We start from the raw sequence: 24,290 nt of genomic DNA on the forward strand, positions 1-24,290 counted from the left end.
AAATGCTTGCACTTCTATCCTCCTGGTCCATCCTCCATGCTGGAGCAGGAATGATTCCCTGATTCCCTTCCCAGGCCTTGCTGTGGTGTCATTCCCTTCACCACGAGGCTGGGAGAGGAAGCAGCATCACATCATGTTCATGAGCTGGCTGCATTTCTGCTGCACAGCTTGGGCACTTCCCACCACAAAGAGGAACTGGCTTTGATCTGGAGCATAGCAGTTCTGTATTCCAGTAAATTCTCCCTGCAGGACATTGGAATTGGGAATATTTCCTGCTATTTACACTGGAGGTATTTGGTCATTTACTCTTTTGGGGAGAAATCTGCTGATGCTGAGGATTTGTTGGCACATTTGGGGTCTTATGAGTGACACTTGGCTGACAGCTCCAAAAAGCCTTGGAGCCTGTGCCCCCATGCAACAACCCTCAAAGGATGTTTAATCCACTGAATAAAGTGGGTTTATGATGACTTCTTCCTCTTCTTTTTGAGACCATCAATAACCTGATTTCCTTTTAAATCCCCTAATTCCTGGGATGTCTGTTGGCACCAGATCTTCAGCTGTGACAAACTACGAGGTTCCATTGGTTTCTGATCTGATTCATTGCTTGTTCTTTCCTCCTTCTTTGGCCACTGCACTGTATTCACTTTTCTTTCCCTACTTTCTTCCTGGGCAGCTCTGCAGATGTGGCCTCTCCATAGCCCAAGGCTGGGGCAGATTTTGGGTTGTCTAAGGCAGGTTTTAGGTGCTCCCCCAAAAATACAGGCTATGCTGGGCCCCCAGACTGTGTCACAGCAGAGAGTGTGTGGAGCTTTGATCTGCCCTCACCTTTGAGGGTGTAAGTCTGCCACAGGATTTGTGATGGATGACAAATCCCCAGGAATTCCTCTCCTTCCCTGCCAGGTGTGAGGTGTTCTGGCTGCTTGAGAGGGGCTGACATGGTGTGAGCACACACTGCCCTTGGCTGCAGCCAGAGCTCCCTCAGCCCTCTGGAGCACCAAAAACAGAGGGAAAAGAGAAGTTTTGAGGTTGAGGACATGTATTTCTGCTGGCCTGGAAGGATCAGCTGTTGTGCCAGGGGTGAGGGTGCAGGAAGTGCAAGGATTGTCTCATCTCAGTGAGCTGATCAGGTGTCACTGGGTGATAGGGAGCTGTGGGACGTCTGGGCCTCTGAAATTCACATTTTATTCAATTTGCCATAATAGGCCTCAAAGTCCCATGAGAGATCAAAGCCTTTGGCTTTCCAAATTCATGAGTTTGGATCTACCTTGTGCTACAGCTCTGCTCCCTCCTCTGGACAGTGTGTGCTCGGATATGCAGCACTCTGGGACTTGTGCCCTCTGCTCTTTGATACTCTTCAAACTAAATAGATTTTTCTGCTGAAAAGCATAACTTGGGTTAAACAGGCTTTGGACTGGCTGTTCCCATTTCTCTTCTGGTTGTTCCCAGCTTGCAGTTCTCAAACAGTTCCATCACTTTTCCATTTCTCAGCCTCAGCGCAGCATCCCAAACCTGAATGTATATGTTCTTTCTGTCTGTGTGATGATGCTGCAGCACCAAAGCTCCCACCAGGACAAGAGGAATCTTCATTCACCTTTCCAACAGTCACATCCTGCATCATATCCCTGGTTCTGCCACGGCTGCTTCAAGCAGCCAAGCTTCTGGGGCAAGCTGATGAGAACAAAGGTGCCACACAATTTTGTTTGGTTAAAAACCAACCAACCAACCAACGTGGGAATAATTTGGCTTTACTGAGTTTTGAGCAGCCCTTCATAACCCTGGTGCCTTTTCCCAGGACTATTTCAACTGAAGCCTTTACAAGTTCCAGTTTCACCTCCCCAGGAAACCAACTCTCTTCCAGTGCAGGTTAGCTACTGGTTTGTGGAGGAACTCAAATTTTAGGAAGGGAAATTGAAGGTCAGATTACAGGGGATTTTTATTTTGGTTTTGGTTTGTTTGGATTCTGTTACTTCTCCAGGGACTGATCCAAAGCCCTCAGAAGTCAGACTGAAATGCCTGCTGTTCCTTTGGAAGCCTCAGGCACCTTTCCAATGGCCTTGGTGGGTTTTGAGTCAGCTCCTGAGTGTGTTTTCCAAACAATAGGAATTTTCCAAGTGACACCTTGATTTCTTCCCCGTACAACCAGACCTGCTTGTCACTTACACATCTCTACCTGTGTTCAACATACAGGTTTGGGTTTTTTTTTTTGCTCTCAGAAACAATATGCTGCTAGACACATTTCCTGGAGGGAAATGGACACCTACCTACACACAAAGCTACCCAGCTAATTTATACCTTGTTGAATTTATAATCTTGTCTATGCTTCTATGGACACTTTGTATGGGCTGCAGCTCAAATCCTAAAATAGTCAAGAATTTTTTCCTTTCCCATATAGTATTCTATTTACTTTGACTTTGAAAACAAAAAAAGCGTATAAATGCAATAATGCAGGTAGACTAGAAATACTAGATTGAAAATTTAAAGTAGTTTAGCTTGTCCCATTGTGACTGACAGTGTTGTACGACACCCAACGCTGTACCCTGACATTTTCCAGGCTTTCTCCGTAGCTGAATCTAGTATTAGCTTTGGAAACCCATTGTGTGAGTGGTGGGTGGATGGGTCGGAATCGTGTGCTCTCTACACACTGTATGTTACTCACATCACAAGCTGTATGGCCACTCCATATGCTGTGAAACTGTAAATGATTCCCAAATACACCTGTAACTCTTACCAGGATTGTGAGAAATAAACTATATATAGATATATATACACACACATAGAGAGATTGTATAATTCCTCCCGTGAGCATCTTCGTGTACCTGGGGGTGTGAGTGGAACCTGCTGTGCCCCCTCTGGAGGTTGTCTGGAGAAAGCTGTGGCTGCCCCATCCCTGGACACGTCCAAGGCCAGGGTTCACAGGGCTTAGAGCAACCTGGGATAGTGGAAAGTGTCCCTGCCCATGGGAGAGGTGGAACGAGGTGAGCTTTAAGTCCCCTTCCAACCCAAACCATTCCATGATTCCTGGATTTTCTGTCTGTGTTTCCCAAAGGCCCGATGTTTTCTAGGTGATCCCACTGAGAACTGTGAGAAAAGGCAGTTCCTGCCCCAAAAAACTCCAGCCTGCCCAGGGAAAGCAAGATGATTATTGTTTTTCCCAGATAGGAACTAAATTGAATTGTAGATTTACCCAAACATTTCCAATCCAAGAGATTCCCTATCCCACAGCCTGCTCTCCAGCTTTCACCCCCAGTTCTTTGCTGTGACCTTTTTCCTGCAAAATTTCTCCTGTTGGTTTTCTGGTTTTGTTTCTGAGATGGCCTGGGAACACCTCCCAGACAAAGCATCCCCTGAGCACTGGGTGGTGTCTCTGCGGTCCCTGTGCACGGATTCCCAGCAGGCTCTGGATGGGAGGAGGGTTTTGGCAGCACATGTCACTGCACAGGGCTGGTGTTGTATTACTCCAGCTCCAATCAGGGTCCCGATGGGACTCTGCAGGCTTCTGGAAATTAATTTCTTAAGAACCGGGCAGAAAAATCCTGTAAATTCCACAGGGTCAGGAAAAAGGGCATCCTTCAGCTGCAAAAGTGTAATCATCTGAGGATTTTGCTGCAGAAACACAGCTGGGGACTCGAGTTTTAGTTTGACAGGAGCAGGAGATAAAATAAATTCCTATTTTCTGAGTGGGAATGCTGGAGCTGATGAGAGACTGGGATGGGGGCCTGATCCTCCCATGGCCCCAGTCAGGGTGTGGGGAATTCCACGTGCCTGGGGTAGTGAAGGGAGGATGGGAAGAGCTGATGGAACAAGGGTTGGACAGCACTGTCCTTTGTTTGTTTAAAAAGCACTGGAGTCATGAGCAGAGAATAAGGACCATAAATGCGATGCTCTGTGATATAAAGGCTTAGGCTGCTGGAGTGGCACTAAATCCTGAAGTATTCCCCAGTGAAACTGAATAGTGAATGAGATGCTTTTTTTTCCTTTTAAAAAATAATTTTCTGGTATCTAAGCTGGAGCAGTGAGGAACATCCAGATTAACCAGCCTATGGATTCGGAACACAGCTCTGGAGAAAAAAAGGAGACAGAGATGATTGAAGAGACCAACAAGGTGGCATAAGCTACATTTCCTTTAGGAAACCAGGCTAGAAATTAAACCCTTTCCAATAAACAAATAAAGCCAATAGCAGGATTGCACTGTCTTTATTTTACACCTTTTATTTTATAACTGCATTGTGTCTGCAACACACCAGCAGCCAGCAAGGGCTAAACCTATTAAATTCACACAGGGATGAGAGATGCAAATGCAGAAACGGAACACTGAGGTTTACGGAGGTGGGGAAATAAGGAAACAGTGACAGTTGCCGGTGGGACGCGGCACTACGGGATTCTCGGGACACCCGAGCGCTTCCAAAGCTCCCGCGGCGGCAGCACCCCCTCAGCGCTTCCCGCGCTTTTCCGCCTCCCTCGGGATTCCGCGCGCTTTCCCCGCCCCTCCGCGCGCCCCGCATCGCGCACGCGCGGCCCATGAGGCTCCGCCGCTGCCCTCAGGCCCCGGCCCCGCCATGTCGGAGCGGCTGGCCAAGCCCTCCTGCCTCATCGTCGCCAGCGCCGCCACCGCGGGTAAGACGCTCTCGGGGGGCCCCGCCGGTTCGCGGGGAGCCGCTGCTCCGGCCTCTGCTGGTGTCCCGCGCTCCCCGTCCCTTCCCAGCGCTGCGGCGGGCGGGGCGGAGCGGGGCGGGGCGGGGCTGGGCTGGGCTGGGCTGGGCTGTCCCGGGCGCGGCTGTTGCTGCGTGTCCCGCGTGTGCCCGTCCCACGGCCCTTGCCGTGTGGGTGTCACTGCAGCCGGGCTCCCTTGCCCTGTGGGTGTCCCGTGTGGGCAACGCTACAGCCGGGCTGTGCAGCCGTGTGGGTGACCCTGCAGCCGGGCTCCCTTGCCCTGTGGGCGTCCCGTGCGGGTGACACTGCAGCCGGGTTCTCTCACCGTGTGGGTGACTCTGCAGCCGGGCTCCCTCGCCGTGTGGGTGTCACTGCAGCTAGGCTGCGCAGCCGTGTGGGTGTCACTGCAGCCGGGCTGTGCAGCCGTGTGGGTGTCACTGCAGCCGGGCTCCCTTTCCCGTGTGGGTGACACTGCACCCGGGCTCCCTTGCCGTGTGTTATCCCCCGTGTGGGTGTCACTGCAGCCGGGCTCCCTTGCCCGTGTGGGTGACGCTGCACCCGGGCTCCCTGTCCCGTGTGTGTCCCCCGTGTGGGTGACACCGCAGCCGGGCTGTGCAGCCGCACGTGTGCCCTCCCTGCCCAGCTGTGCCGCTTTTCCGTTCGCGCCCATCCTGCGCTGCAGGTGTGACCGCCATGTGCAGCTGTGCTGCTCGGCTCCTCTGCGTGCGGCTTTAGTGGTTTTGAGGGGAAGGAGGCTCGGCTCAGATTGGGTGTTTGGGGAAAGAATCTTTTACCTGTGAGGGTGCTGAGGCCCTGGTGCGGATTGCCCAGGGAAGCTGTGGCTGCCCCATCGCTGGCAGTGTTCAAGGCCAGGTTGGATGGGGCTTAGAATAACCTGGGAGAGTGGGAGGTGTCCCTGGCCATGGCAAGGGCTTGGTACGGGATGGGCTTTAGGGTCCCTCCCAACCCAAATCATTCCAGGATTCTGTTCCTCAGCTCACCTCTAATGAAGACTGTACATTTCTGATGTTTTAAAATCATTAAATCCTAACAAAATAATAATCTGAATTTATCTAGAGCATTCAAGATGAGCAAACACCCAAGCCTGTGTACTTTGAAGGATGTGAAAAGTGCATATTATATGGCTCTATGTAGATACTTACTATATGTATTTTGTGTATTGATTAGTAGTGCTGTATTAACATTTTAATAATATGAAACTGAATTCTTCCTGCCTAGCTAAAGACTGAAGGCACCTTAGGATTAGGAGGAAGAAGTGGACGATGACCAGACCAAATCCTTTGTTTGAATGGAATTTATGCATCATGTATGAAGTGTATGAATATGCAACAGGCTGTTGCTTTTATGGGTTAATCCTCTGTTAACGTGTGTCCTTTTTCGGGCTCATGCTGCCCAGAAAAATGTACCTGGATGTCCATAACTCTGTTTCTATTGTCTCATATTATCCTAATTCAAATTGCCCAAATTATTATTACTCTAACTGTATTACTTTTTTAACAGTCGTTTTATTACTATTAAACTTTTAAAATTTTAAAAACAAGTGATTTGTGTTTTTCACCCTGGATAAAGTGTGGCCTGCATTAAACTATCACTGTTGTTTCCCTAAGATGTTGCAATCTGTTTTCCAGGTGTTTCAGCCCAGTCATTCCTTCACTGCTTTACTCTGGCCAGCTCTGCCTTTAACCTGCAAGTGGCAACACCTGGGGTGAGTGAAAATGGATAAATGCTGTGATTTCAGCCTGAAACCAATTGATATCTCAGTTGTCATGAAAAAAATAATATAATTAATATAACAGAAATTTATTGAGAGGTGTTTTATTGGCTAGACATTAAGGGACTTGGTATTAAAAAAACCAGACCTAATTCTGTTTTTTTAATACCAAAGTGACTGCAGCCTTTCTGTAGCGTGGGTTTGCACTTCTCTATCCAGTGTCTGTTCCCACAAAGAGTGGAGGGAAAACTATTAGCAGTAATCCAGTGGGGAAAATGCAAAGTTTCAAGTTTTTGAGAGCTGAAAGCATCTCAGAATCCCCCATGGCCATCCTTCAGAAGTGTCCTGGATGCCTGTGCAGTGATGCTGACCGGGGTGTCACCATGTTGTCCCCAGGGGAAGCCCATTGACTTTGTGGATGTGAACGAGGCCAACACGCGCTGGATCCAGGACTTCCGCATGAAATCCTACGCCAGCCCTGCCAAGCTGGAGTCCATCGATGGTGAGGCTGTCACCACGGGCCTGTCTGGGAAACAGGGCCTGCTCAGGGCCAGGATTTTAGGGAAGAATGACACAGAAAAGGCAGGGAAGTTGTTTTTCAAGAACTGCAGTTGTCGATTTACTTTTTATTTAAGAGGAAGTCCAAGCAACTGCTTTGCAGTTTTGTTACTTATTTTGGAATGGTCATTCTCTTTTAATGTATATGTAATATATACAAATAATGTCTGTGTGTATACAAGCACATAATACATTGTTACTTGTTAAAAATAAGTATTTTGCTGGAGTAGGAGCCAGCAGACAGAACAGTTGTAAGTTTTGCCTGGCTCATTAAAAATGTGTGTCCCTTGTCCTAAGGAGGACCTTTTTCTCTCTTCTGTTTAGCTTTATTAGTTTCTTTAGGTAATTTTTAACTGATTTATGTGGGTTTGTCCTTTTTTTCCAAACATGCAGTGGATTTATAATCAGGCTTTTGGGGTTTTTTACCTGTCCTACAATCAGTTCCTGCTTCCCTCCCACCCAGGGGCTCGGTACCACGCCCTGCTGATCCCAAACTGCCCCGGGGCTGTGACTGACCTGGCCAACAGCGGCTACCTGGCCAAGATCCTGCAGCACTTCAGCACTGAGAGCAGTAGGTGAACATTCCTGGGGGTTGGGTAGATGAAACAGGGCTCCTGTGCTGCCTCTGCAGGGTGGCTGCCTTCCAGAGACTCCAGAGTGTTTGCATGGCTGAAGAGCATTCCAAACTGGGAAGGAGAAAGGAGATGTCAAGGGGGAAAACAAATGGCTTAATGGGCCTTTAAAAAGGGAAAGGGAGACTTAAAGGGAAAAAAAAAGTGTCTTAATGTGTCTTAAATAAGAAAAAGGGAGCCTTGAAAAGGAAAAAGAGGTCTTGAAGTATCTTAAGGAGCAATGCCAGTAGCTTTTCAGGGCTTGTCTCAGAAGAAGGATTTGCTGCCTTACAGAAATGGCTCTGTCCAAATCAGCAGCATTTCAAGGCTCAGAGCCAAGTGTGGAATGTCCCAGGATCATCATTAAGGCTGCACTTAATCAAGACTTGGGGTGTGCTCCACATTTGAGCATTTGTGGAGCTGTCTCTGGAGTTGGAGTTAAAAGCTGCAATTCTTGTTCTTCCTCTTACTGTAATAGTAATAAAATAATTGTAATACTGTAATAATTGTAGCAATTCTTATGATAGCAATAATTGCTACTGCAGGGTGCAGGAAAGCCCCTGCAGCCTAAAAGAGCATTATCAGTGCAGTGTAACTTCACTGCAGCAGGGCAGCATGAGGCTCAGCTGTGTTTTAAGTACTTGGAGATGCTCACAAATGTGCTTTCATTCTTTTCTAGAGCCTATCTGTGCTGTGGGGCAGGGAGTGGCAGCTTTGTGTTGTGCCACCAATGAGGATAAATCCTGGGTTTTCCAGGGATACAGCCTGACAGGGGTAAGCCAAGCTTTTACCTTGCTTTTGCTGTTTGGGGGCTTTTTTTTGCTGTGTGATTTCTGGTGGTTTTGAACTTCCTGTAAATATAAATTATCAGTTTGGTGCCCTTGGCTTGTGCAAGATGTGCAGAGCTGTCGTTGACAAGGGGCCCAGCACTGGGTGCATGAAGGGTTTGTCCCACTTTTTAGTGGCATGTGGGGAATGCTTTCCCTCTGATTGTTCAGTAAACTTCAAACTGAAGCAAAAAAAAAAAAGAGCTGGAAGTTCCTGCTGCAGCTCTTTGCATTTGTTGTTGAGGACTTACAAAAAATTTTTGTTTGTTTAATGAATGCTAAGGATAAGTTATATTTCTCCAAGTACTGTTTCTTTTTAAAAGGTAGAGGGAATCTTAGGAAAAAAGTTAAAAGTTTTAGGAAAAAAAGGCTGTTTGTACAAACTGGCTTGCAATTAAAGCAGCCAGTTACTGCTGATACTTTTATTTTGTGTGCTCTGGCCTCACAGCCCATTTTATAGTGTCAGAGTGATGCAAATGGCCCCAGTACAGCTTTCTAGCCTGGAAAATTTACATGGAAAGTTAAGAAATAAGGATTTTGTGACTCACAAAAGCTATTAGTGTTCTCATGTGCTTCTCTTTGAGTTAAGGATTATTTATGACTCTCTGTGGATTGTTACAGTCCATGATGAAATAATTTAAATCATGTTGTGGCCTAGCTGTGGTTGCTGTGGAAACTATAAAATTAAGTTCCTTCCTTTTGTGTATTAAAATTAAATGTTCTGTCTGTAAGCTGTTTCCCATATTCATTCCAACATGGATTACTGGTTTTGGACAGCATCTGTGTCCAAATATTTGTGTGCCACAGACAGACAGGTCTGTGCCTTCCTGAAGTTAATCACACCTGCAGGAATTGTTTGGTGCTGTTATTTCCTCTTTACTTAACTCACTTAAGAGTTTCCATTTTGCTCCCTACACAAAATCCATCAAAGCTGCTTGTGGTCATTTGACTGGGTGAATAGTAGAGGGAACAGAAGTATAAATTTCAGGGAAATAAGTGCTGGTTTCTTGGCTTTTTCTGTAAAAAAGCCAGCCAAACTAATTTCCTTTTGATCTGTTTCAGCCCTCTGTGTACGAGCTGGTGAGGCAGCCCAATTTTGCCAGTTTGTCCATTATTGTGGAGGACTTTGTGAAGGATTCTGGAGCTACATTCAGTGGTGGGTCATGCCTGGTGTGTGGGATCTTGGGCACTTTGTGTCTCCCTTGGGAAATGAGTGTGTGTGTGCTGGTTGTGTCCAGCTGAGCAGGACTCTGGCAGGATCTCTCAGCTGCAATTCCCATTCCCTCATTTACCAGTATATAACTGCTCATTTGCAAGGCCAGCTTGGACAGGGCTTGGAGCAACACTGGATACTGGGAGGTGTCCCTGCCTGTGGCAGGGGGATGGGACTGGATGAGCTTTAGGATCTCTTCCAGTCCAAACCAGTCTGGGAATCTGTGTGGAGTGAGGAAACTTAAAAATTCTGTTTGGGGTGCTGAGCAGTTGCTGGTAGATCTGAGCACACTGGGGAGCTGTAATTGGCCAGAAAATGAGTATTTGATTTTTGTAGCCTGGTGATCACAGCTCATGTCTGGCATAATATGAGTTTGTGTTGTATTGTGAGTAATTGTAGTTTTCAAACACACACTTTGAGTTTTTCATTATCTCCTGATATGTGAACTTTACCCACCTGCTGTTAACTGAATCAAGGACCCAGTCCTGTCCTTTCAGAAAAGGATTTCCTAGGGAAACTTTTTCAGGATGAGGGGCTTGAGACTGCCCCTCTCTGCTGGGGTGATAGACCAGCACCCAGCAAATCTGTCTGGCCACAATAGTTATGTGTTGTGTGGGTTTGTCAGGGGTGTGATCCTGGCACTGAGCAATCCCTGTGTTTTTCCTCCTGTGTTCAGCCAGCAGCCCAGATGCTGTCCATGTGGTGCTGGACAGGCACCTGGTGACAGGACAGAATGAGAATTCCACCCTTCCTGCTGTCCAGAACCTTCTGATTCTTTGCAATGTCAGGTGAGGCAAGATGGCGCTTAAAAACTGGGAACAGCCAGGGGTGAGCTTTTCTTTTTTGTTTCAGGAATATTGTCTCTCAGAAGGGGTTTTTCCCCTTGGTTTTCTGCTGAAGTGTGTGTCACTTCTGTTTGATCAAGCCAGCCAGGCAGTTGTGTCTTTTGGCAAAGAGCATTTGATTATTGAAAAGAAAAAGATGAAAATGTGTGTGGGAAATGCACAGCTGTAGTGGAGCTGGCAAAGTAAAATGCTGAACAGGCTTCACTAAACATTTCTGTTCAGGGAAACAACTCTTGTTTGCTGAGCTTTGGCAGGCTGGCTTTGAGTCAGCCCTGATTTAGGATTCTGGGAATGAATGTATTTAATTTCTTTGGAAATGGTTTGGCTTGTTTGAGTGTCATCTTGTCAGATAGAGGAGCCCATATGAATAACCTCAAACCCCTTGTTTTGTTCAGGTGAGTGTGGGCACTAACAGGTCCTGTTGTGTCTGGGTGTGTTTCCTTCAGCAGGAAATGAAGGGAAGGTCTGTTTGCAAAGAGGATGGATGAAGAGCCAGCAGGCTGAGGATTTCCATGGCTGTGACCTGGATGAAGACCCCTCTGAACCCCTGTCCTGGACTCTGAAGTGACTGTGGCAGTGCCAGGTTCTGTGTGGATGGAATGGATGGAGGTTGCCAGAAGCAGCTGGGACACTCCCTTATATTTTTGCTGCTCCATTCCCTCACTGCTTCTCTAGACCCTCAGTTTACAGATGTGGGGAACCATCTCCTCAAAACCCCCCAAAAGTTGGTGCTGTGAATACAAATTGCTGAAGCTGTGCTGGTGCACAGTGTGCCCTTGTTGTCGTCCTGTTCACATGGCTGGAATTGTGCTCAGAAAGTTTGCTCAGCTTTTTTTTTAACGTGGTCCTACAATTGTTTATTTGTTCTCCTTTGTGCTGCTTACGTTGTGGGTTTTGTTCTCTTGGGAATGCTCTTCTCTGGGAGTACACTGCTGCTGTCTCTTGCTGGAATTTTGTGGACTGGGGCACTGGAAATGCAGGTGGTTAATGTGGGTCCCATCTGAGGACCCAGCTGTGGGGTGGAGTCTGGGCTCCTCCTTCCTTCTGAGCTGCAGGTGTGGCTTGAAGCTGAGCATGGGAAGGAATAACCAGACTGAGATTTTTTTTTTTTTTTAATTGTTGCAGGCTCAAACATACAAAATTATTGGAAAGTAGATAAATTAACTTTCAGATAATTGATTTTCCTTCCCTCTTGGAATTGTGGGCAGCATTTCTCCAGTGCTCTAAAGAAATGGGGTTATTTTCTTACAATATTACAATATTTTGGTTCTAACAAATCATCAAGTCAGGAAATTTTCTCTTTTCTGTGTGAATCCATATTTTTTTAGCTCTTTCTCAAGAATTCAGTGTGATTTGAAAAGACAGACTGCTGTGGGTTTTGCTGGGTCTTCTGCTGTCGCATTCTGGAGCCCAGCTTACAGAACCTTGGCATTGATGGAAATGAAAACCAGAATTTGAAATGAAAATTGTGCTTTGATAGATATTAAATGATCAATTAACTTTGATAATTTAAATCTTCATTCCTGCCAAGCCATCTTGGGGATTTGATGCTGACACCATCAGGAAATACTTTCAGTCTGGAAAGCCACATCTTGTTTGTGAGGTGGGAGACTGTATTTCCTTAGGGTCTTTGTTTCCATGGGATTTTGCCAAAATTGCTACATCTTTTCTTTGCTTACCTGTAAAAATAGAACATTGGTGTCTACTCTGTGTCCTGTTTTCATTCCTTAAATGAGGTTGTCCAGGCTCATTCATCTGCTGCTAGGTAGCAAACAGCATTCAAACCTTTAGATGCTTTGTTCAGTCCCCTTTTGTACAATTTTTCCTTATTTTGGGGCATCCAGGACCTGCAGGAATTGCTCTGCTTGTGCCTCTGTCAGGTGGTTGGACAAAGCACACTGCCTGGGGACTTGATGGTGATTTCTTTTTCCTCCCATATGAGAGCAGAAAAAAAAAAGAGTTCCTGTGTGTATTTTCACTCTTTCCCATCACACCATGAAGTTGCTGTTGGGAAAATTGGGGGAGGAAGGTGTGGTCAGGCTGGAGAGGTGATGTGTGCAGGGCCAGCAGCTGTGTGGGGTGGCTCTGGATGTGGTGGGCTGGATTGTGTCACCTCCTCAAGTCATGCTGACAAACTGGAAGCCACCTGAGTCACAGAATCATGGAAATTAGGTTGGAAAAGAGGTTTAAGATCAAACCCAAGCATCAGTGCAGCACCACCACCATGTTCACCTCTCAACCTCAGGTATCACATCCTTGTGTTTTCTGAGCCCTTCTAGGGGTGGTGACTCCACCACTGCCCTGGGCAGCCTGTTCCAGGGCTTGATGTCCCTTTCCATGAGGAAATTTTCCTTAATATCCAGCCTAAACTTCCCCTGGCACACCTTGAGGCCATTAGTGGTGATAGCTCTTAAGTTCTTGTTCAGGATGGCCAATTTTAGCCAGGGGTTGGAAAAAATTGTTCAAAAAAATGGTGAGAAAAGAAGATCAAATGAATGTAGGAAACACAAAGTTGTTGAATGTCATCCAGGTATGTTCAGGAAAGTTTTATTTTGTTCATTTTCTGTGTTAATTTTGTACTACAAACGTAAAATTTGATCGTTTATTAGGTATTTTCTTTTCTTTTACCTAAAAGGTATTTACATCAACTAAAATCATGAAGTGATTTTAGTTGATGTAAATCAACTAAAGAGCAAGAGCAACAAATCAAACAAAGAGCAAGTAAATCAACAAAGAGCAAGGATTTTTGGATAATTCTTGTATTTTAAACTTCCTGTGGGAATAATTTAGGTACCTCAGTTTGGATCTTCTGTACCTTGTGCCTGGTCCCTGTGAACAGTCCCATCCCAGGCATCCCAGCAGTGGGGTTTATACTAAGGGGTTTTTGTCTCTCTTTGTTTCCCAAGGAATTGAAAACCTTCAAATTTGGGAGATTTTCATCCTACACAAACCTTTATTGTTTCAGCATTGTGCTGTGCAGTGCTTGGTGCTTTGGTCCTAGGAATGTTACCAGGCAGGCTTGTTTCCTTGGAAATCTGTTCCTGGTAACATCCAGCTGGTGGGTTTTACTGTTTTATTTATTTGGGTGGGGGTTTGATTTTATTTTCTAGAGTTTACCTGATTTATTTGTTTGGGACTCACGGTGTTACCTCTTTTCTGGGCTTTATAGCAGGGACCTCATCCTCTGTTCTCCTGTGATGTTTTTACAGGCAGGCATGGAGGTACCTGCTAGAATCCTCAGAGTGCCCCTGCAGCACGTGGAGCAGGATGAATCCAAAGGCAGGAGGAGTTTTCTTGGATGTTGGCTCACAGCTGTAAAGGATCATTGCTGTCCTGCACCCCACAAAGGATTTCTTCACCCAAAAGAGGGCAGCCCACCATCCCTAAGGCCTGGGAGCCTTTCCTGGTAGGATTACACCTGAGCTGGGAGGAGGGGTGCTGGTGCAGCAGTTGGGAAACTGCTTAACTCTGGAAAACAGAGCCCCAGGACCTGCCTGTGGGTATGATCTCAGCTTTTGTGTTTTTGAGGATCCTGACAAGATGTTTGAGCTCTGGCCCTGTCTGCAGCTGGTGGTTGTTGGTCATGCCAGCATTCCATTTGTGTATTAACTGATTTAATTAAGATTTTTTTCCTCAGAGCTTCTACAGTGTAATCTTGTAAAAAAAAATTAAAATGGAATCTTCTGCTTTGTTAATCTTGTGTGCATTCAAACAAGGGCCAGAAGAGATGGAAGTGCCTCTTTGGTCCTGGTTTACTTGAAAATTTCAAATGGAACTGTCTGGGTTTGGTGCCATCCATCCTGGCTTGTGAGGGCTGTATTGGATAGACATAACCAGTGACTCTCATGACTAATTTTAAATTAAATTCCATGTTGGGAAGATGAATATAAATGGATGTACTTACTGTGTCTGTTCTTCCAACAGCTCTGCTTTGCTGTACCCCATGTCAAGAATGAAGGAGGTGCTGGGAGCAGCAGGGTGTCTCCCTTAGCACAGTCTGTGATGGGATGCAAGGCACAGCTGGAGGAGGAAGGAAAAGCTTTTCCAACCCCTCTCCAAGCTTTGTGTGTTTGCACAGAGCTGGATGTTGGAATCAGAGAGCAGCCACCACAAGGAAAGGTTGGGAAAGGTGCTGTCATTTTAAAATCAGTGCTTTAAAGTTTATCTATTGATTCTTTAGGATTTCTCCAAACATAGATGTTGTATCTGCCCCTAATTCCTCAGTCCTGTCCTTGTGACTGTGGGAGCCACACACCTTCCTGGGAGACAAGAGACATCTCCTGATTTCTTAATCTCAGGAGGTATGGGAATGTGGGAAATCCCAGGAGTTTGTAAGCAGGGCACAGACAGGGCCCTGGGAGAGATCCCTGCATCTGCTGAAGAGAGGGGAGATTGAGGAAGAGTTAAGGAGTGAACACACTTTGTGTCACTGACTAAAGAGCTGTACAAGCTGAAGGTTTATGTGGTGCTTGGTTTTTTTTATTCAGAAAGGATGTGGAGTTTGTGGCTTAGCCACGGATGTCAGGCCCCTCACAACATCCATCTGTGCTGCAGAGAAAGAACCCCAGGGCTGGGGAGTTCTGAAACACCAGCTGCCACCACAGGAAGGAAGGGATCCCGTGACCCCTCTTGCCTCCTCAGCTCTTGAGAGGCATCTGTTGGTGAGTGGAGAAAGGTTACTCAGACACCTTTTCCTACCTCTTGTTCTTTTCCCCCTTCCACTGTGCATTTCATTCTCCCTTGAGCACCTTCTGCAATGCTTCAGTTTCATTTGAGCTCCACGGTGGTACTGACCCAGTTGTGTCTTGGCTATGTGAGGGGACAGATTCCATGCATGAAGGTTCTTGCCTCACTCAGGAGGAAGAAGGGGCATTTATTCCACAGGCTCCAAGCCTCTGATCAGCCAGTTTGATAGCACCAAGTCCCCAAATCCTGTGTGCCCAAATCCCTGCCCTGCCCTGGTGGTGCAGTGTGTGGTGTTAGAGCACAGCAACCTGCTCAAGGTAAGGGGTGCAATGAGATGTTCTTCAAGGTCCCCTTCCAACCCAAACCATTCTAGGAATCTCTTGGAATTCTCAGTTTAGTAAGAGTGAAAAATGCAAAATAGGTTAAATTGAGAAGGGGTGTGCAGAGTCAAGCTTTTAGTGCTGGCTTGAATTTGACAGGGGAAAATGTCACCTCCTTTTGGGCAGCCTGGTCTGCTTCCCCCTCTCCACAGCTGTAGGACAGAGGGCCTGGATGAGTTCCCTGGGGATTTCACCTCCCTCTGGCAGACTGGCACTGTTCCCAGGGCAGGCTGGGAGGGCAACACCAGCTGTCTGTGTGTGATTATAGCTGCTGTCCCTTTGGCTGGAACAGCAGCTCCCAGGTTGTTCTGGATGTGCTGACAGCAGAGCTGCTGTGTCACACTGGGGGAGGATCAGTGCCTCCCTTGCTGTGACAGAGCACGTGGCTGTCAGTGCTGTTGCCTTTTCTCCCTTTGAGTTCAGGCAACTTTGTCAGGAAAGAGCAAATTGCATCCATGTATGAGCAGGGATCTCTCAGAACCATGGAATTAATCACTAAGGTTGGAAAGGACTGCTGAGACCATCAAGTCCAGCCATTCCCCAGCCCTGCCAAGGCCACCACTATCCCTGTCCCCAGATGCCACATCCATGTGCCTTTTAAATCTCTCCAGGGATGGGGACTCAGCCTGGGCAGCTGTGCCAGCTTGGACAGCTTTTAGTGAAGGACTTTTCCCTAATATCCAATCTAAACCTTCCCTGGCACAACTTGAGGCCATTTCCTTCCTGTCCTATCACTTCTTCTTGTCTCCTCTTCATAGAACAGGATCTATATAAACAAATAAGACACACATAGATATTTTGACATATATATGTGGCTCACAGGAATGTTGGTGGGTTTTGGACCAAGAGGGGCTTGTGAAATCTGTGTTTGCTCTTTAAAACAACCTGAAATTAAAAACTGTTTTCTTCCATGTGTTAGGACTGAAGACTTAATAAAGAATTTGAAGATTAAAATCCTATCAGGAGTCTCCTGCAGCAATGAATCGACCACGTTACAAGGCAAGTCGGTTTTAATTTGCATGTATTGACAAAAGTGCCACAAAAATTTGAAATTCCATTTGTCCCTTTGCAAATTGATAAAAAAAAAAGCATGATACAGAAATCTATCCATACACAGCATGATACTTGTACAGGTAAGACATTTGTACATCCACTGAACCTCAGGTGATCCACCTCAGCTTGGAGCACTCAGGGAAATGCTGATTATTAATTTTTCTTTCCTTATTTTCCATTTTCAGTGCCGAACATTCGCTCCTAGAAAAACAATAAACAAAGCACAGCTGAGTAAGAGTTTGGGAATGCTGCAAGGAGCTGCCAGTCACCAAGTGCCTAGATTAGGTATACTGAGTGTTTCTTCCCCAAAAATCACAGTTTGATGAATCCTATGTGAAATTCTCTCCACAATGTGACATAAAACTTTGACAGCAGATCTGCACTTTCTTAGTGCCTGCTAGTACAAACATGATTTATTTCCAGCTCACTACCTGCAGATTATTTGTATCCTGTGCTGCTGCTGACAGCTCAGAATCAATCAGATTTAAGGCACTTCTCACTTTGACAGTTATCCTGATGAGCTGCCAGTCCTGTGGCTCAAGCTGCAGGCATAGCCCACACCTGGCACCAATTCTTCCTTGCCGTGCAGTGAGGCTTACCAAGTTCACTGAATTCAGGTGGCCTGTCCTACATAACCTGTCCAAAGACCTGCCCAGACTTGTTTAATCCTCAGCCACACCAGGCTGGCTGCAGTACATGGGAGGAGCGTGATCTCTACCTTTAACATCCTCTCCAGCTTAACTGCATCTGCAGCAAATCTCCTGATGCCATCAGAGAGCTTCTCCACGGCCATCTGGTCCTCGTTGTGGTGCCAGCGGAATGCCTTCTCGTCCAGGTGCATCTTCTCAAGATCACACGCCTGAGCTGTGCAGGAGAAGTAGAAAAGGAAACAGACCAGGTGATCAGATTCTTATCAAATTCAGACTTCCTAAAATTGTCTTGGGTTCTGACCATTTCTGTGTGTTGGAAAAATTTTAGATACGTTCAGTATGGCTTGCTCCAGGAGCATAGTCTGGGATGTGAGATTGAAAGTGCTCCTGATATGGCTGGAGGAGAACAAAGAGGAAAAAGAAAAAGGTAGCCTAATAAATCAGTTTATCTTAAAACAGTGTTTGTGTGTGTCATTATCTTGTACCTGCTGCAGAATGGCACAGCAATTCCAGGCCTATTCTAAGGAATTGTGTAACCACCCCACAGCAGTGAGACGTTCTAAGCAAATATTCTGAACAATCAGGGCTTTGATTATTTGGCAAGAACTAACAAAAGCTCGCTTGATAGCAGGCTCCCAGGCCAGCAGCAGCCTGTGGGCAGCAGCCCATGGCTACAGCTGTGCACAGAGCTGCTTTGAGATGTAAACCAGCATTTTAATGAGCCTGCAGAAAAGGGAGAGGATCAGAGAATCCTTGAATCATTTGGGTGGAAAGGAACCTTAAAGCCCATTCAGTTCCACTCCCTGGCCACAAGCAGGAACACCATCCACTATCCTAGATTGTTCCAAGCCCCATCCAGCTTGGGCTTGAGGCAGTGTAATGGGAGCAAGGATTCCAAGCCATCGTGGCAGTGTCACCAGATCAAATCACTCAGTCTTGTGTATGCTTAGTTTCTAATTTCTGGAGGGAAAACACTTCTTGGCATGTCTAGAAATTAAGATGAAATCAAGTTTAGCATCTTTGCCACTTTGCTACTGTTCAGTAAAATTTCATCCTGAGCATGTGCAGATTAACTTTCCTTCTCTCTGCCTGTCCCATGGGGAGAGGTGCAGAGTATGGAAGCTCACTCCAAACCCACTGTAGTCCAATTCCTGCTCACTGTCAGCAGTTGTGCAGTGATATTGTACTGAGGCTACAGTATTTCCTTCTGAGGCTACAATCTTTCCTCTAAGAAATTCAATTTATCCCTAAAGCAGGATGGCAGCGAGTACCACAGCACTGACCAGAACCCCAGACTCTCAACACTGCAGAAGAAAGGAAGTCAGAAGAAGCCCCCAGGAGCAGACTCACCCTCTTTGACACTGAGTGTGGGAGTTAACTTGACGTGCTCTTTGCTGAGCTCTGCCAGGAGCTTGGGTGAGATGGTGAGATAGTCACAGCCCGTGAGCGCTTTGATCTGGCCTGTGTTGCGAAACGAGGCGCCCATCACGATGGTTTTGTAGCCAAACTTTTTGTAGTAGTTATAGATCTTGGTGACACTCTTCACTCCTGCAAGTAGAAACCAGCAACTTTATTGTAAGTGATTATTTAGAACATGCTCAAACCCAGCATTTGCCATGAGAGGATTTTTATGAGTGAACTGTTTGAATGAGCAGCTGTGGTTTTCTCAGCAGTGTGTGCTCACCTGGATCCTCTGAAGGCTCGTAGGTTTTCTTGTCTCCATTTGCAACATACCAGTCCAGGATCCGTCCCACGAACGGGGAAATGAGAGTAACTCCAGCTTCAGCACAGGCAACAGCCTGAGCAAAGGAGAACAGCAAGGTCATGTTGCAGTGAATCCCATACTCGGCCTCCAGGACCCTGCAGACACAGGCTGGCTTAGAACAGCACTTTGCTCACCTACAGAATTCATATTCAGCAATGAGCTGCTAAGTTCAAACTACTGAATTCCCAGAGTTAATTTAGGAATGGGATGCACAAGTTGTCAGCTAACAGCAAATGTTTTGTGCTGCCAAACTCTGCTTTATTAATGCTGTTCCTCTAGCCAAATGCAGCCAGCTTAGCAGGGTATTTCAGGAAACTGTGGCCTGGCCCTTGTATGAAGAAACTTTGCCTATTTCTACAGCGAGCTGTGGCAGGGCACCTTCCGTGCTCATGACAGACTTCCTCATGGCACAGTGCTTTCAGCACTGCTGTTTATTCAAGGGCAGCATGCAATATCAGTGCCTGTGGACAGGCAGGAGCATGCCATGAATCAGCACAGCAGGCACACACAGCCTTACCTGCCAGCCTGGATTCCTTCCCAGGTTGAAGAGAGCTTGATGAGAATCCGATCTTTACCAACCCCTACTTCCTTGTAGAGGTCGATGAGGCGCCTCGCCCTTTGGATCATTCCTTCCTTATCAAAGGACAACCTTTAAGGCAAAGCAGCATTGTTTAAAAATGATTTATTATTTTTTTAAAATTCTCTGCCCCAAGGCCCCATGGGAAAACATTGTCCTGTTTTATCAGCATTTACATGCCAACAGCAGGTTTGTGTTCTCAGATCCCTCCTGGACTGTCACCCCTTCGAGTAGGAAATTTCTCGTAACTAATTCAGAATCTGAGCATTAACAGAAATTGGCACTGAGCAAGTTAACAGCCAAGTCCTGTTCAAGTCTTGGAAAAAAACTGTTCAAACAGATCTCTTGTTAAATTGAGCAGCTGTTATCACATAGAAGAGAATTAGCAAAACTACAACTGGAAGTGTGAGGTTTCCCTTGTTTAAGCAGCAAGATGAAGATTATGAAAATCCAAGGTCAGTGCTACTTGTTTTTGTTACAGACTTCTAGTCAAACTAAGGCAAATCCACACTCTTTATTATTAATAATGTAAGTCCCACTGGTCTTCTAGACAAAAAAAAAAAAAAAATCTTTCTCCAACTCAGTTTACTTTTTTGTGTTTACAAATATCCAGGATAACCCAGAGGGAAAAGAGCCAACCTTGCATCTACTTCTGTGGACACACGGCCAGGTATCCTCTTCAGGATTTCAGCTCCAAATAATACAAAAAGTTTGTCAGAAGCATTTTTGATCTGCTCCTCTTCTGACCTGAAAACCACAAAGAGCAAAAGCATTTATGAGGGCTAAAAAAAAAGGTGAGTTTACACTTTGCTGTGGATTTGAAGATCGAATTTCACAGCCCATTTAACATTAAATTCCAGAGTTCAAGTGAGCCACTTCTGGCTTGCCAACAGGATTAGCCTTTGAACACTTTCCTATAGTGCTGTTGCTTTCCTGAGCAAGGAAGGCCAGGTGTGAGCTGGGAATTGAGGACACACATCTGGAATGGGCATAAGGAATCTGTCTCCAAGTGTTGAGGCCTTTTGGGGCAGGAGACAAACCCACAAGTACACGAGGGGGAAACCCCAGTACATTGCTTGTAAATAAAGAAGGCATTTTAAATACAGGTCTGTTTTAAATACAGGAAATGAAACCCCTCTTTACTTACCCACCAAGCTTCTTCCCGTAGGCAACAGCATCATCCACAAGCTTCTGGTATGCCGGCATCTGAGCCGCAGCGAGGATCAGGGAGGGGTTTGTGGTGGCATCCAGGGGCTTGTACTCATCTATGGCTAAGGAAAGAAAACCAGCCTGTTTGAAACAGCCAGCCTGCCTGAGAAATCAGAAGGGTTTTGCTCAGCCAGGTGAGAATGTTAACACTTGTTAATGACAGAGCACATCAGTGGTGTTTAAACACTGCCTGAAGGCTGCTTTGTGCCAGAGCACAGAACAACTGGGCTGCAGTCACAAGATACAGCAAACTTTAAAGTTTGTAAACTGCAGAAATTGCCCAAAAGTATAAACCTGTAGAAGTGATGGATGGAGAGTAGTACTAATTTCCAGACTTCATCCCAACCAGCATAGCTGAGCTCCAGGAATCACAGAACTGGGGACCTTCCCTTCAAGCAGTCAGAAATTCAGGCTTTTGTTTGTGTCCAACTGATGGGCCAGGACAGGTGAATTCACCTGTGAGGTTCCAGCACCTTTTCTTACTGCTTTTTAAACCTTTTCCACACAGCTGCAGTTTCTCAGTATCTGCTCTTCTCATTTCCTTGTCCTACCAGGAAGACACTTGACCCTTGGTCTTACCCTAAGCCCTGGACTATGCCTGTTCCAGGTGATGCCAGGTTTTGCTCCAGCAGGCTGTGGCACACATTGCTGGCTGTGGTCACAGCCTGGCACCTGGGCAAATGGGGCAGAGCCTCTGCAGGTCGCTCAGCATTTTCAACAATACAATTAAAATGTCAAAAAAATAACAAAATCTGTATTACCAACTCCTTCTCCTCGGTATTTCTGCAGAGGGATGAAACCCCAAGTGAGAGAATGCAACTGTACTGAAAATAAGCCTTGTTTTTCCATAGATCCCTCCCAGGAAATGATCAGGATCCTGGAGTGAGGTCCACTCCATGCAAACAGCTCCTTCAGAACTTCAATTCACGTGGGTACTGCTTAAAGCATCTGTACTGACACCTTCTACAAACACCACTGGGAACCAGCAGCAGCAACAACCACCAGGGTTTAACCTGCCAGGAGTGAGCCAGGTAAGGCTCTTGCCTTGACAGGGCTCCAAGAATAACCCCCAGCTGGTAAGAGCAGCCCAGAGAACAACTGGGGGATGTCCTGAGCAGGGCCAGGAGCTGGACTCGATGATCCCAGTGGGATATTCTACAGTTCCTACTGTGCCTGCACACAAACACCCCCTTGGCCATCCTGGGGGTTTGTTTTTTTCCTGTGTCTGAGCTGTTGCCACCCCTGTGCTCTCTCCACCTTAAGTTTTAGTACTGTTAAGACATTTGAGAGTGGCTGTTTAGGATTGTTTACTGTTACACCAACAGGATTAGGCAAGCGGTGGAGGGATTACTGCAGGCCCGGGTGAGGATAGGACAGGATTCAAGGGCTGCTCTCAGGGACGGAGCTCTTGGCTCTGATGGACCGAGCAGGCTCCGTGTCCGTGCCGGGCCAGGCAGTGACAGCCTGGGAACAAGTGACTTTTTAATCGAAGGCCACCTCCCTTTCTCAGAAAGGAGTGTGCTGGCTCATTCTCAGCAGATAAGGAAAACAAAAGCACTCTGGCATTATTTTTACATAATCCTGTAATGATTGGGTTGCAAGCGACCTTAAAGATTGCCCCGTTCCACCCCCTGCTACGGGCAGCGACACCCTCCGCTGGACCGGGTTGCCCTGAGTTTGGAAAAACCCCAAACACGTCCCGGATCTAGACAGGTCACTGGAAGAAAACCCGAATTCATTAGCGCAGCAGAGCCTGGCTTGAGTCTGACAGCATGCAGAGCTGAACGTGGTGGTCAGGGCACACCCGGGGGCAAACTGGGAGATCACGGGAGGCTCTGGAAAATGTCCCGCCTGGGCGGGATCTGCCCTGGGATGGGGACCAAGGCACCGCCACCGAGCGCCTCCCGCCGCCCCTCTCGGCCGCAGGGTGGTTCGCTCCCCCCAGTGCGCGCCCCTTCGGCCGGGCGCACCCACTCTCCGTGCAGGGGGGCGGGAGAGGGGGCTAAGGAGAAGATGCGGCGACGGGATCCCCTCGCGCCGCCTCTCACCGTTGAAGTCCCCGGTGTCGGCCACCACCGTGGTGTGGTGCTTGAGCTGGTCCAGCGCCGACTCCATCTTCTGCCGCTTCACGGGGGACACCGACATGTCCGCGGCTGTGGGGGCTCGCCTGCCTATAAGGGACGGTGCGTGCCCGGAGGGGACCGGCCTGCGCGCGCACCCGCGGCCCGCGCGCTCCCGCGCCAATCCCAGCCCGGCTGGCCGGCGGCGGCCAATCAGGAGCGCGGGCACGAGACGGACGCGGCCGGCAGGAGCCGGGGCGGGGCGGCGGGAGGGAGAACGATTCTGATTGGCTGGCCCGTGGGCCTGGGGCTCGGGGCGGGCGGTCGCCTGGGCGACCCTGACGCCGCCATTGTCCCCAGCAGAGCGCGTCCGGGGCTCTGCTGGCCCGGGACCTCCCGGCACCGGCATCTCCGGTCCCCAGAACCACCCGGGGGACTTCCCCACGGCCCGAGCCGCCCCCAAGGCACCCGTCCCTCATGGCCGCGCGGGGCCCGGGCGCCGCCGGTGCCGCAAGATGGCGGCGGGCGGCTCCTGAGGGGAGGCGGCCGTGAGGGGAGGCTCGGAGCTGCGCCGGTGGTGCCTCGCTGCAGGAGCTCAGCGCGCTGTGCTCCCTCCCCTGCCGTCGTGGCAAGGTTCGAAATGGCTTGTCGGGCACAGCTCCAGCCGCCGAGGGAGCCCCCGAGCCAGCAGGACAGGTGTTTTGGGCTCTTGGTCTGCCTAAACTCTATTTAGGCTGTAGAGGAGGTGATCTTGTTAGTGTGGTTGTTCACCTGAGGCAGAGGATGGCCGGCCCTTGGCCGGAAAGGTCGGAGAATCTGTCTCTTGGCTGTGTCATGGGGTTATGCTGTTCTCTCTTTCTGTATTGTTCCACTTGGGACAGCTGCCGCAGAAGTTCCTGACAGGCAAGAATGTGCTTTGTACAACCTTGTCATGCTTTGCCCAACCCAAGAAAGAATAATGCAAAGAAGCTTTAGGTTTAAGTGCTGTTTGAATTGAAACACGTTGGTACTGCCTCTGGTTTCTTTGCCATGGAATAGGAGAGCCTCCCTTGTGAGTCATGGAATCACAGATTCCCAGACTGGTTTGAGCTGGAAGGGACTTTAAAGACCATCCAGTTCCACCCCCTGCCATGGGTGGAACATCTTCCACTAGACCAGACAAGGCAAGGAGTTCAGCTTGCAGCTTTTCTGGTACTTAATTCTTGTGATGTGTGAGATTTTCACCTCTGTTTTCAAAACGCAGCTATCCAGGCCATAACACCCTTCCTGTTGATTGTCAATCCCCAAACCCAAAAGGAAATGTGTGGTTTCAGAGCTTTTGCTGAGTTTCTCAGTCTGTCAGTGACAAATCATTATGAGAACCTAGTGAAAGAGACAGACATGGATTTATAAGTATAACTTAACTATTTTAATAACTCTTGTACAGTGCATGGTTATATCATTGTCTCCTTCGCTCAGGTACATCAATGTACAG

At 47.5% G+C, this 24,290-nt stretch overlaps 2 protein-coding genes across 2 annotated transcripts; one reads left to right on the forward strand and one right to left on the reverse strand.

Moving 5' to 3' along the window:
• Positions 1–4,523: 4,523 nt before the first annotated feature.
• GATD1 (glutamine amidotransferase class 1 domain containing 1) lies at positions 4,524–11,667 on the forward strand. Its single transcript, XM_054275665.1, has 8 exons — positions 4,524–4,614; positions 6,300–6,376; positions 6,779–6,884; positions 7,404–7,511; positions 8,231–8,325; positions 9,441–9,534; positions 10,268–10,379; positions 10,883–11,667. Exons 1-8 carry the CDS (start codon positions 4,557–4,559, stop codon positions 10,890–10,892), a joined length of 660 nt encoding a protein of 219 aa, XP_054131640.1. The 5' UTR covers positions 4,524–4,556; the 3' UTR covers positions 10,893–11,667.
• Positions 11,668–16,492: 4,825 nt separating this feature from the next.
• TALDO1 (transaldolase 1) lies at positions 16,493–23,000 on the reverse strand. The gene is made up of 8 exons (XM_054275549.1): positions 22,805–23,000; positions 20,695–20,818; positions 20,187–20,294; positions 19,488–19,619; positions 18,890–19,065; positions 18,556–18,753; positions 17,274–17,419; positions 16,493–16,756 (listed from the first exon to the last, which is right to left on the reverse strand). Exons 1-8 carry the CDS (start codon positions 22,899–22,901, stop codon positions 16,724–16,726), a joined length of 1,014 nt encoding a protein of 337 aa, XP_054131524.1. The 5' UTR covers positions 22,902–23,000; the 3' UTR covers positions 16,493–16,723.
• Positions 23,001–24,290: the final 1,290 nt, after the last annotated feature.

Source organism: Melozone crissalis, unplaced genomic scaffold, assembly GCF_028551555.1.
Source record: "Melozone crissalis strain CALT ecotype California unplaced genomic scaffold, PUWL_Pcris_2 ptg000018l_1, whole genome shotgun sequence".
Classification (NCBI taxonomy): Eukaryota; Metazoa; Chordata; class Aves; order Passeriformes; family Passerellidae; genus Melozone; species Melozone crissalis.